The sequence below is a fragment of the Misgurnus anguillicaudatus genome, unplaced genomic scaffold, assembly GCF_027580225.2.
Source record: "Misgurnus anguillicaudatus unplaced genomic scaffold, ASM2758022v2 HiC_scaffold_33, whole genome shotgun sequence".
NCBI classification, from domain to species: domain Eukaryota; kingdom Metazoa; phylum Chordata; class Actinopteri; order Cypriniformes; family Cobitidae; genus Misgurnus; species Misgurnus anguillicaudatus.
This window is the reverse complement of record NW_027395283.1, coordinates 9,255,834-9,268,740: the sequence shown is the minus strand read 5'-3', so window position 1 is coordinate 9,268,740 and position 12,907 is coordinate 9,255,834. Positions and strand designations below refer to the sequence as shown.

The 12,907-nt window shown below is 40.8% G+C and overlaps 1 protein-coding gene across 5 annotated transcripts; it reads right to left on the bottom strand.

Moving 5' to 3' along the window:
- Positions 1 to 528: 528 nt before the first annotated feature.
- On the bottom strand, positions 529 to 12,810 carry LOC141363248 (uncharacterized). 5 transcript variants are annotated; one of them, XM_073865841.1, is made up of 29 exons: positions 12,622 to 12,809; positions 12,240 to 12,357; positions 12,010 to 12,121; positions 11,637 to 11,886; positions 10,823 to 10,915; positions 10,668 to 10,742; positions 10,348 to 10,422; positions 10,120 to 10,221; positions 9,037 to 9,900; positions 7,547 to 7,600; positions 6,505 to 6,567; positions 6,231 to 6,271; positions 5,682 to 6,059; positions 5,516 to 5,602; positions 5,260 to 5,443; positions 5,065 to 5,139; positions 4,846 to 4,968; positions 4,404 to 4,547; positions 4,195 to 4,278; positions 3,962 to 4,030; positions 3,603 to 3,769; positions 2,479 to 2,637; positions 2,225 to 2,399; positions 2,003 to 2,110; positions 1,727 to 1,823; positions 1,249 to 1,479; positions 1,145 to 1,175; positions 927 to 1,031; positions 534 to 822 (listed from the first exon to the last, which is right to left on the bottom strand). In XM_073865841.1, exons 2-29 carry the CDS (start codon positions 12,319 to 12,321, stop codon positions 732 to 734), a joined length of 4,119 nt encoding a protein of 1,372 aa, XP_073721942.1. In that variant the 5' UTR covers positions 12,322 to 12,357; positions 12,622 to 12,809; the 3' UTR covers positions 534 to 731. The 5 variants fall into 5 exon arrangements, with proteins under 5 accessions (XP_073721941.1, XP_073721940.1, XP_073721939.1 ...); XM_073865840.1 differs by having other exon boundaries at positions 529 to 822; positions 5,260 to 5,602; positions 12,240 to 12,329; positions 12,622 to 12,810; XM_073865839.1 differs by having other exon boundaries at positions 530 to 822; positions 5,260 to 5,602; positions 12,240 to 12,378; positions 12,622 to 12,810.
- Between the last annotated feature and the right edge of the window lie 97 nt (positions 12,811 to 12,907).

Sequence of the window (12,907 nt, the reverse complement as noted above, 5' to 3'; positions counted from 1 at the left end):
CTTTAAAATGCAAATGACGCTGATAATAATGCAAACACTGATCACCATAATGATTATTTGATGAAATTGTAACTAAATTGTGCTGTCAATTATTTTTCTCTCGCTGCACTAAATGGCAGGGTTGTGGTTGGATAGTGCAGATTAAGGGGCGGTATTATTATAATAAGATCCCCTTCTGACATCACAAGGGGAGGCAAATTTCAATGATCTATTTTTCACATGTTTGGAGAGAATGGTTTTACTGGGTTGATCTTTTTCACATTTTCTAGGTTGATAGAAGCACTGGAGACTCAATTATAGTACTTAAACATAAAGTCTGATTTTTATAATATGTCCCCTTTAATGGCCTGATATGGACACTTATCTTAAGGGACAATCAATTGCAGCAAAGTGCATTTAAAATATTTTAATGAAAACTAAAATGTTATAAAGAAAATTCCTAGCCATGGTGTTGAATGATGAGTTTGCACATGCTTTATCTTAAAGCAGATTAAAAACACTTTAAAAACAACATTAAAAACTTGATTTTCTCTATGAAGGGAGTCCCAATTTCAGATAAAAAACAACTTCATTCATGAAACTCATTGCTGTAAGAAACACGCAGTTTTACCTAAAATACAATTTATTAAAAGTGCTTATAAAAATATTATACAAATGAGATTTGCACACTGAAAACAGCAGAATTGTTCTGCTTATGAAAAACTTCATCAATCCACAAGAGCAGTCAGTCTTCAGTATCGATGAACTTTAATCTGGTTGTTGTCATCGAGGCTGAGCTGCAATAATCCACTGGATGTATTTCTGAGATTTGGGAACAGAGGACTGTGATGCTCAGGAAAACCACACAAGAAGAAGAAGAACATTGAGGAATACAATATGACAATATGACACGTGTTTGTTTGTTACTGATGTTTGTGTAAGGATACATGTTGCGGTTTTTCCTCTGGGCCTCCAGCCAACGTTTATTTCCGTCAATGAGACCCTGCAAACGATGACCTTCGACCTCTGCTGATGGACGCAGAGATGACAGACTGCAGAATCAGAGTTTAAATGAAGCGTCATGAGAAGATCATGTTTAATGATCAGTGTTTCAGAGAGATGAGAGTTTTAATATAAGAAATGCAGTTAAAGTGTTTCTCCTCACCTTGAGTTCGTCATATGAGCTCTGCTGGTTTCTATGGAAACAGAGATGTGTTCATGTCATACTGCAGGTGATTGTGATAGATGATGATTGTGTGTTTGTGTTACCTGTGTTCAGGCTGGACCAGGTCGTGTGCATCATGTCTGTTGGTCTGTGTTGTAAAAGTGAGGGGGAGGAGTTTATAGGCCACGCCCACGAGGAGCGAGGTTGGAGTTGAGGGGAGATCAAAGAGGGCGGGTTGGGCTTTTGTGTGAGTGACCCTAAAGCACCCAAAACTGAGTTTAACTGTCCTGAGATCAGCTGTAGAGAATCAGCCAATTGCTGCACCTTTACAGGAACTGACACACACACACACACACACACACACACACTCATGTTATTATTGTGTTTGTAAGGTCTGTATCTGAACTGAAAGTGTAAAGCATCACAGCTCCAGATCTTTTATACTTTATGAGTAGATTCTGTAATCATTCACCGATGGGTTTGTTCATAGATACACATGATGTTGACTTGAGATCAGTTTGAGATGAAATAATCTGAGAGGTAAATCTGTACAGGTGAGTTGTGTGTCAGTAAATGTCTCACCTGTTCCCTCGTGTCCATACACACTGCTCATCTCTGACTCAGTCACATCAAATGTCACTTTTCGATCAGCTGACCTCTCGCCATCCTCACCTGACACCTGACACATACACACAATGAGCAATCACTCCATACACACTGTTCAGTGATCAGTATAGGCCATCTGATTACTGACGTGTGTTTCTTCTTTATTTAAGTCACATTATATGACTGGATGTGAATAAAAAGCAGCGTGTATAAATGTTTGTGTGTGTTTGTGTGTGTGTGTGTGTGTTGTACCTCTTCAGTTAGTGATGTTTCCAAGAGATTTAATTTTTCCTCTTTTTCTTTTAGTAAAGTTTGACCTTTCTGAAGTGTCTCTCTCAACTCAGACAGATCCTTCACCTCCTACAGACAAACACACAGAGCAGACAGACTAGTCATAAAACAACTAGTTAGATGAATGTGTGATGTCATGATGAGTGTTAGTTAGTGAATGATGAGAGAGACACAAACACAGACCTGCTGCAGGTTCTGGTAGAGCTGTTGGGCGGAGCTTTCAGTCATGGGGTCCTTCAGACTGCTGTGAGCTGCCTGTAGCGCTGCCTGTCTGTCTGACACAAGAGTGCCCTGCTTCTCCAGAAACTGACGCGCCCGCAAGAGAGAGACGCTCTCATTCCACATGTACTGCCTCACACTGACAGAGAGAGAGAGAGATATAAATACAACACACAAACTCAACACAAACACACACACACACATTATGTGGCACACACCCATCTACACTGATGTCACTCTCTCCTGAACAAGCCGACGCTTCCAGATCCTCCAGACGTAGATGATTCTCACTCTTCTTCTTCTTCTTCATCTTCTTCTTCTCTTTCTCTTCTTCTCCATCTTTCATCCTGGAAGCTGCATTCATCTCTTCCAGTTCACTGTACACACACACACAAACACACAATAACTACACACATACACAATATCTATGCATGTATAATAACTGCAGTGCACACTGGTGATTCTCACGAAATTAGATGAGGTGTCAAGAGTAAATGCTATTTAAATAAGAAGCATAAAGTTACAAACATCTCTTCACATACTATTTTGTACATGATTTCAAATGACATCATACAAACCAATTTTGTTTCACATTTAAGGGGAAAATTTTCATTATTGCAATGTGTCCATGACTGGATTTGGGTTCTTTGACACGGAAATATTTAAAAAATCTAAAAAATAAAAATCTTGCATGTTACCTATAAACATTTACAGTAAAGAAACATGTGGTATTTGGTGATCATTGGTAAATGTAGAGACAATAATAAGGAATATAAATGTGTCCAAGAAAGATTTTCTCATCCTCAGAAACACTTTCCAATCATTGTTTAAGCCCTCAATGAACTAACATTTAAAAAAAATTGGAAGGGAAATAATTGACTGTGACACTCAAGATGGCTACCAGGTAAGCACTTCTTATTTTTTCTCTCCAGATAAAAGTTGAAATTTTGTTTGTCATAGTACCTAGACAACTTTGTAGTTCTCATCACCGAATCATGAGATTGTAAATGCATATATTTAATGTAATATCATGTTGCGGTAATGATCATTTTTGATAATGTTAATCTTAAAAATGTAAATAATTCTATAGGAAATATTTTTTAAATCCTCTAAAAATAATGCTTATAGTAAGTTTAGAGACCTTAAACTTTTAAAAAAAAATTCTGATGGACAGCTGGACACTTTCTAAATCTGGAGAACCACCCACACACATAACTACACACATGTCCTTGTATGCTTGTGTGTGTGTGTGTGTGTGTGTGTGTGTGTGTGTGTGTGTGTGTGTGTGTGTGTGTGTGTGTGTGTGTGTGTGTGTGTGTGTGTGTGTGTGTGTGTGTTGTACCTGACTCTACAGGTGAGTTGTTGACATCTCTCTTGCAGGTCTATCAGTCTCTTCTCTAATTGCTCTCTCTCCTCCATCATCGTACATCTCGCTCGCTCTCTCTCTGCTCTCTCTCTCTGCAGCTCATCATGAAGCTCCTGATTCTCCTTCATCAGTCGAGGGAGAGACTGAAGAGAGACACACAAACATCTTTCATACTAACATTAACATTTCATTATTTCTATAAATGAAGACGCACATGATCCATGTACAAACACTACATACAAAGTGTTTCATTTAATGTTACTTTGTTTAGTTCCCATAAGAGAAATACACACACATGCACGCATGCACACACGCGCACACACGCACACACACACCTGTACTTCTCTCTGAATGTCATCATCTTCCTCACACAGTTGTTGTCTCTTCTTTCTTAACACTGATTCCTGAAAGTAAATGAATTGGTTCGCAGGGTTATAATATATATATATATATATAAAATATAATAGACAAACTGAAAGCTTATGTTATTCATGAACTCTTTTCTTTATAAATGTCATTAAAGCTGTGTACTATAAACTCTTGAAGAGAAATAAATCATCTCACACACTTTTGCTTGAAGTTCAGCCTCTTGTGATTGAATCTCTTTGGTTTGTAGCTCCAGTTTCTTTATCAAATCATGTAACACTGACTCCTGCACACACACACACACACACACACACACACACAGACACACAACCATTAGGATTGACTCTTGTCTATAATAATGTAGTAGTTGTGAGATTATTGTATAGTTGTGTGTGTGTACTGCATGCTGACCTTCTGTGAATGTGTTTTGTGTGTCTCCTGTAGCTGTGTGTCCAGCATATTCTGCAGTTTGTGTAGTTGTGTTGTGTGTTTAGAGATCAGATCGTCTCTCTCCTCCTGAAGACAATTCAGCAGACGCTCCCTCTCTCTGTTCTCCTGTAAACACACACACACACACACACACACACACACACACACACACACACACACACACACACACACACACACACACACACACACACACACACACACACCGCTGTTAAAATTGCTTTAAACTCTCCTTACATCTGTGATTAAATCGTGCAGTGTGTCCTAGACCTTAAGAGTCAAATGAGGCTCCAGCATATCACACCATATAAAGTGTTCATTTGTGTGTGTGTGTGTGTGTGTGTGTGTGTGTGTGTGTGTGTGTGTGTGTGTGTGTGTGTGTGTGTGTGTGTGCGCGTGTGTATACCTGCTCCAGGTGTGTCTCTCTGAGGTTCTGTAGCTCATGTTGATGTTTCTCTTTCAGTTGTTCTAGTTTTCTCCTGTGATCTCTCTCAACTTCCTCTCGAACTTCCTGAAGAACATCTGTAAGCTGAAACACAAACACACACAAATACACTTTGACTCATTAAGAACATAATTGTGTTTGTGTGCGTTTGTCTCTGTGACTGAGTGTATGTGTGTGTACCTCTCTCTGGTACTCTGCTAAAGGTTTTTCTGGTCGTGGACTCCTCAAATCTTTCTGTCTGTCACTCAGTTTAGCCTAAAAAACACAACACACAATGTTACACACACAGATAGAGACACACATGCACACACACACTGATACACACATGCACACACACACTGATACACACATGCACACACACACTGATACACACACCTCTAGTCTGATGGAGGACAGTTGCTCCTCCTTCTTCTCCTGCAGTCGTTTCTTCTCTGCTCTAAGCCCCTCCTCTGACTCCGCCCTCAGATGGTCCAGACTCCGCCTGTTTTCAGTCTCCACCCTATCACGCTCAGCCTCCAGCTCTGAACGCAGCTCTCTGAGTTTCACCTCACTCTCATCCCTGCACAAAAACAAACCAGTAAGACATTTATATATATACTGTATACATATATGTGTGTGTCTGTGTGTATACCTGAGTTGTTTAAGTTGTGTGTGCGTTGTGTGTGTTAACTTCTCTTCCTCTTCTCGTCTCTCTTTCAGTAGCCGCTCCTTCAGTAATCTGAGACAGATGAAGTCAGCGAGTGAATGATTGTTTCTTCACATCATCTCTGAGAGAATGTCACAGACACACAACTCACCTGAGCTGCTCAGCGCTCTCCTCCTTCATCCTCCGCTCCTCCTCTTTCTCCTCCTCCATCAGAGTATCTCGCAGGAGCTGCAGTCTCCTGTCCTTCTCCTCCATCAGTCGTCTCCTGTCTTCCTGCATCTGTCTGTCTCTCTCCTCCTCTTCATCACTGTTCTCCTCTTCATCACTGTTCTCCTCCAGAGCTGTCTGTCTGTCAGTGTCCTGTCGCTCTCCTTTCGTCTGCTCGCTCTCATCACTCTCTCTCTGGTCCGTCTCGTCTCCTTCACGATGGGCGCTGATGTCACTGCGGTCATGAGCGGTCGTGGGTCTCTTGCTGATGTTGTCTGGAGAATGAGGGATCTGAGCAGATGTAACGTCATCCAACAGACACCTTGTGTGATGAGAAACACAAACATGTCACTGGAATTATCATCATCAAAAACATTATCATCTTCATCATCACCATCAATACTTGTCTTAATAACTTTAAAGAATATGTAAATCCCTGTTGTTGTTGTTGTATTATGAAGCTGATCCTTATGTTTGTGTGTGTGATCTGTACCTGTTTGCATCTTTAGAGACCCTCTCTATATCCTTACTCTCCTAAAAACAAACAAAACACACAGACTGGTTAGTGATGTCATTAAAGGTAAAAGATTAATTCATAAAAAAATGTAAATCAATCAGGTCAAACTCATAAAGTTCATATAAAGATATAGGTTATATAAGATATAGGCAAACTAATATTTGTCATCTGTGTGTGTTGTCCACTTGTCACATGTGTTACTGTATAATAACACAACTCATCATTGTCAAGTTTATGTAACAGATCTCACCATTGCAGGTGACAACTCCAGCAGATCAAACACATTCTCTGAGAACTTGGACACAAATCCTCTCTGATGACACACAGAAGAAAGAGTAACGGCGCATTCACACGGGGCGTCAGCGTTAACGCTTCCCATTCACTTTTAATGGGTGATGTCATGCGTTGCCGAACTGAATTGTGGATCCGTCGGCGCCGCGTCACTGCCGTTGCTCGCGGCAGAAGTTGAACATTTCTCAACTTTTCAAGCGGCAACGCGTGCGTCAGCCAATCAGATCGCCTTATGCAAATAACCTAGGCAGAGCCAGCCAATTACGTTTATGGAAGAATGGAGCATGTGTAGCGGCCACTGTGATTGGCTGTTGGCCACGCTTCAGACAAGCCTTCCGTTAAGCGTTAACGCTTACGCCCCGTGTGAATGCGCTGTTAGGGCTCAGTCACACCAAAAGCGTTTATGGCAGTTGCAGGCGCCTTTTTTGAATGATATTCTATGGGCAGGGCGCGTTTGCGCGCTGTTTATGCGCGCCGAGCGCCTTGCGGTTTTCTGCCGCCTGCCGCGCACGCGTTTTTGAAGGAGCGCTGAGAGAGCGGAGGAGCGCCTGACGTCATTCGCGTCTTCCATTGTCCAATCGAATGAGGGGAGAGGCGGGCCTTACGTTGTGGCGAGGAAAGTTTACAGTTGCTTTGAAGAACCGGACTCCACTCGCTCATTCTCTCCTGCGTGTTTGTGCTCCTCTTATCCTCAAACAAGGTCAGAGCAAGCGCCCTCTTTTTAAAGTTTCTGCTAATATGACAGTTAACAGCAAAACAGCGCTCACGCTTCAATATTTGATTGACAAGACAGCTGACTCGGTGGTTGCTTAGCAATATGAAAAGCCGCGCTGCACTGCTCTTTTTTAAAAAAGGCAGTGCGTCGCGCCTTGCGTTTGCAAGCGTTTAAAGCGCTTTTGGTGTGACTGAGCCCTAAGAGACAAAACACTTAAACATGCGTATACACTGTCGTGTGTGTTTGTTTGTGTGTGTGTGTGTTGTGTGTGTTAATGAGATCATACCTGCACATCATCAGTGGATGAGAGAGATTGTACAGGTTCACCAGCTTCAGACTCCTGTCACGACAAAAATATGACATCACACACACATAAAGATGTGTAATAAAGCATTACAACTGATTCATGCTACACAAACACAACAGAAAGAACAAACACACAGATAACAAACACTGAGCACTAGAGCTGCATAAGTTTTTGCAGAATAAAAGTTTTCGTTTACATATTAAATGTGTGTGTAATGTGTATAATAATTATATTTATAATGTACAAATAAACGCACACACATGCATGTATATATTTAAAGAAATATTTGCATGTGTATAAACATTTGTATATAAATACAATATTTGATAATATAAATATATTTTTCCTTAATGTGTTTGTATTTATATATACATAATATTTGTTTGTGTACTGTGCATAATAATTATGTAAACAAAAACTTTTATTCTACAAATGATTAGTCGTGACTAATTATAAGGCAGCCCTAGTGAGCACATGTTTATAAATGACAGCCAGAGAGGATGCTGGGAGTTTTAGCTCTGCTATAGAATGAATAGATGGATGGATGGATGAACTACAGCACACCAGCAGACCATCTGATGCACATTAAAATGTCTGATAACCTTTCTCAGATTCACAAACTCTAATGTGATGCACCAGTAGTAGTGAGAATAAAAAAAAATAATAATAATATAATAATATAATAATATGATAAGTAATATCATTATAAAAAGTATTATTGAAGTCTATGCACCAGGTAACAAAGTCAAACAACTAGTCAAACTAGATTTGTCAATGTTTGTGAGGGCATAAGACATTCAGAGCAAATGTAATCGATGATATCCTAAACTAGTTTTTAATTGACTGTTAAAGGTGCAGTGTGTATATTTTTGCAGCATCTAGTGGTGAGGTTGCAAATTGCAACAAACGGCTCAGTCCACTGCTCACCCCTTGCTTTTGAAATGCATAGAGAATCTACGTTAGCCGCCACCGCACAAACATGTCATCGTCTGAGACAATTTAGTAAAAAAAGTTTGTCCGTTAAGGGCAGAAAAATGGCGGCACAAAATGGCGACTTCCATGTAAGGGGACCCTCGGTGTATGTAGATAAAAACATCTCATTCTAAGATAATAAAAACATAACGGTTCATTATGAAAGGTCTTTATACACTCCTGATAATATAGTTTTGTATAATATTTTGCATTTATGTCAAGAGATCCTTCTAAGTATTACACACTGCACCTTTAAGAATCATCATGAATATTAACAAATCATTATTAATAATTGAATTAATAATCTCTGCCGTTTGTTTTTGTTGCATAAGAGAGACGCATCAGATCCTCTGCTTCACACCGATCCAACAAAAGACAAATCCCAGGTTCTGTGTGTTTATTGGTCGGTGTGATTCAAGCTCAACACAATCACAGGAGGGGCGGGGTTAAGCATGTGGGCGTGGCATTACAGGCATGGGCGGGGCATTCAGTCCTACCTCACTGGACACAGGATTCCACTGAGGCACAAACTTCCGTGTATCTGACTTAATGTTTGTCATTTGAGTTTCGGGCCGCGTGACCTCGAGGTGTTCGATCTCTTCACGTTCAGAATTCATCCCTGAGCTTCTGTGTGACCCCTTCAGATGTTTGCTGTCTGTCTCACGAGGGGAATCATTGAGGTCTGCTGTGGGTTGATGGTTTAAACACTGCACATGTGTGTCCTCGTGAGTCTCTTCCATGTGTTCTGATGTGTCCACGTCTGTGTTCCTGAAGTCATCTGTATCACTCTGTTCTTCTTCATCCCTCTCTCCACACTCCTCCTCCACAGAGGAAACACTCTTCTCATCTTCTTTCTCACTTTCATTCATCTCTTCTCTTCTATGTCTGATCTCATTCCTCATACTATCACATTTATTTTCGGTGTGTTTGTGTTCATCATCTAATCTTTCTTCTCTCTGATGTTTCTCTACCTCTGACTTCTCTTCTGTCTGATCGCTCTGACTGTATGATCTTTCCCTCTCATCTACTCCCTGTTGTTTCTCATCGTCTGATCTCTTCACAATCTGATCTCTCTCATCTGATCTGTCCTCTGCCTGATCTCTCTCATTATCCTCAGGACTGCTGAATCGCTCTATCTGTTCCTCGATCTCTTCTCCATCTCTATCGCTCTTGCCGTTCTCTTCCTCATCTCCACGTTTCAACTCCATCTCCTCTTGTGCACCTTCATTCCTGTCACTCATTTCGTCCTCTCGACCGCCGGACACAGCGGCACCTGGGGTCGGAGGGCAGGAAGAGACACTGCTGTACTCCCTGCTGCCCCCTGGAGGTCCGGAGGGGACGTGACATCCACGCAAGGAGCCCTTACAGTGAAGGGATGAAGTCAGAGACAGACAGACAGACAGACAGACAGACAGACAGACAGACAGACAGGGGTTGTGAGGAGACATGCAGATTCATCACCTCAAACAAACAGCCCAATTATTAATTAAGCAAGAGACGCACAGAAACAGGTAAGAGGAATGACATCAGGTTTATTAGTGAGACAGACAGACAGACAGACAGACAGACGCTAACCGTACCTCTACAGGAGCGTCTAGACTGTGGTCTCTAGATAAAGCCAAGTCTTGTAGCTCAGGTTCTGTTCTTTCTTCAGGAGGAACCGTTTCACTGACCTCACTGTCCTGTAACACACACACACACACACATAAACACAACCTTCATTTATTTGTGTGTGTAAAACAAACACTCAAACACCAGCAATGTAAGGAGACCTGAGGTAAAAGCAGGTGAGGAGCTCTGATGTTTACCTCATACTGAAGACCTCCCAGAGCATCCAAATCCAGATGCAGGTTACGCAGAAGCCCACCTGAGTCCCGCAGCCTCTACACACATACAAGCGCACACATAAACACACACACATACATAGATGAGTTTCTGTGGCGGTCTGTGTGTCTCATGTCTCATATATAATTAAAAAAATAAAATTAAAAAAGGAACACGGCAAATCATTACTTTCTTACTTAGTATATCTAAAAATGCTTAAATCAAGGTGTATATTCAAAAAAACTAAGTATGAAAGTCATTATTTGCAGTGTATGTGATGATGGGTTTGTGTTTATAGACACACCTCTTCCTCTGTCTCTTCATCAGCACTTTTCTCCTCTTGACAGCTCACAACAGCACTGGAGTTCACCAGCACACCCTGATACACACGCTCAGGATTAATGTCTGTGTATGACTTAACAAAACTAAACTAAACACACATGATTGAGACTGTGTTACCCCTAAAGATGTTTTAAGAGGCTGAAGACTGCCCAAAGATCCTCTGAGAGATCCATCAGACAGACCCCGGATAGGAGCCAAAGGACCTGACAACTAACACACACAGAGAGAGAGAGAGAGAGAGAGAGACATTACCTAAGAGACAGACAGGTAAAGTAAAATCAACAGAAGGCCACTGATGCAGTAAGGTGGCTTTGAAATGTGCTGGTGTCTTATTTATTAAGGGGCGTACACACAAAACATGCCTACTAATTCATGCTGTGATTTTGGCAAGGTGTTAACAATCAGTCTAATTTAATCGTTTTTTGGCATACACCATTTTTAGCTTTTGGGTGCATGTTCACTATTAGTAAGGATCCTACACACAGTTTTATAAATGAGATTCTTGCTCTGTTTAATGTGTTATTTTAACTGAAGGGAAGTTAGGGCGAGGACACAACGAGCGGTCTCTTAGCCTTTTAAAATAGTCAATAGTGTTTAGTTTACCTCACAACCTGAAGCTGAAGTGATGTCACAAAAATCATTGATTATTGGTATCGGCAGAAGTGACAGACTGTAAGTTTCGAACGCTTATTTCTTCTAAATGTGAATTCTGTCAATGTTTTATTGCACATTAGTTTATATATATCTTTAAGATGAATATATTCATACTGAATGACAAAACTAATATAAAAAGATGTTTCCATCATATTTCACCACCGTAAGCTGTCAACAAGTAAACACATATTTATATAAATCCCTGAAAATTGACCGGTCAGAGAAAACTGGTTTGTATTTGAGAGATGAGAGGTTTGGTGACTTTGATGAGACTCACCACCGGAGCTCTCAAACTCTCCAGATCTTTTTTCTTCTCCTTTTTCTTGTCTTTCTTTTCCTTTTTCTTCTTTTTCTCTTTGTCTTTCTTTCCTGTACCGAGGCCGGAAGCGGCAGGAAGAGTTCTGGCCTGTTGGGCTCGTTCCCTCTCCAGAATCACCAGCTGACGGTACTGCTCATCACAGGGATGATCCCAGGTGGACTGACCCGTGGAGAAGTTAAAGTAGTACACTTCACCCGTCACGTCCTGACTAACACACAAACATTCAATCACTTCACAAATTCATAGAAAACTTATTTAACGAAAACCATGTGTGTGTGCGTCTGTCTGTTTGTGTGTGTGTCTGTGTGCGTCTTTATGTGTGTGTAGTTACCAGGGTTTCCATTCAGCTGGCAGTGGGGCTACCATCCCCTCTCTGGCCAACCACAGCAGCTCTGGCTCTCGCTCGGGATCAATGCCGATCTCGACAGCATACTCGTGGATCTCTGAGAGACATGGAGATAAATGTTTAGACATTTAAATTATTTAAAACAAACACACTCACACAAAATCTGTAAACTTCACAATAAACTTTAGCTCATTGTAGTGTGTGTGTGTGTGTACCTTGCTCAGATGGAATGTAGTTTTCATCATAGTCTTCCTCTAACACCACCTGATCTCCGATGCGCAGCCCCGCGGTTGTCATGGTGACGGCTGATGAAGTCACGCGTCTTTAATTAATCTCAAGAGATAATGTCAAGCTCTGTCAACAAATTACCATTCCTCACAACACAAATCACTGCTTGATATATAAAACCCTTATAACACATTCAATAAAATTTGATGTACTTCATCTCGTTATCTCTCTCTACAGGCAAATATACAAAGCAAAATTAACAGCTAAATATCAAAAACACGAAGAAACATCACACTACGAGTTCATCATTCAACACAATTATTATTTAACAGTTAATGCGATTAGTTTAATCCATGCCCGACCTCTTACCTTGCTGTTTCTGAGGTGCAGAGTTTTAAATCATTATTGTGAGTTATACATCAGATAAATATGGTGGATATTAATAATTATAAAGAATTTCATCAATTGAAAACAGAAAGTTTAAAGCTGAAGCGCCGCGTCTCCAACACAGCAACCAGAGACAAACATGGCGGCCGCCGCAGCCGCGCTTCAAAATAAAAGTCACACAGTATAACACCTCACGGGGAAGAAAATAAGACATCTCGACTTTTTGGGATTGTAGATGATGATAGTCAATTAACTTCAGAGGTGGACA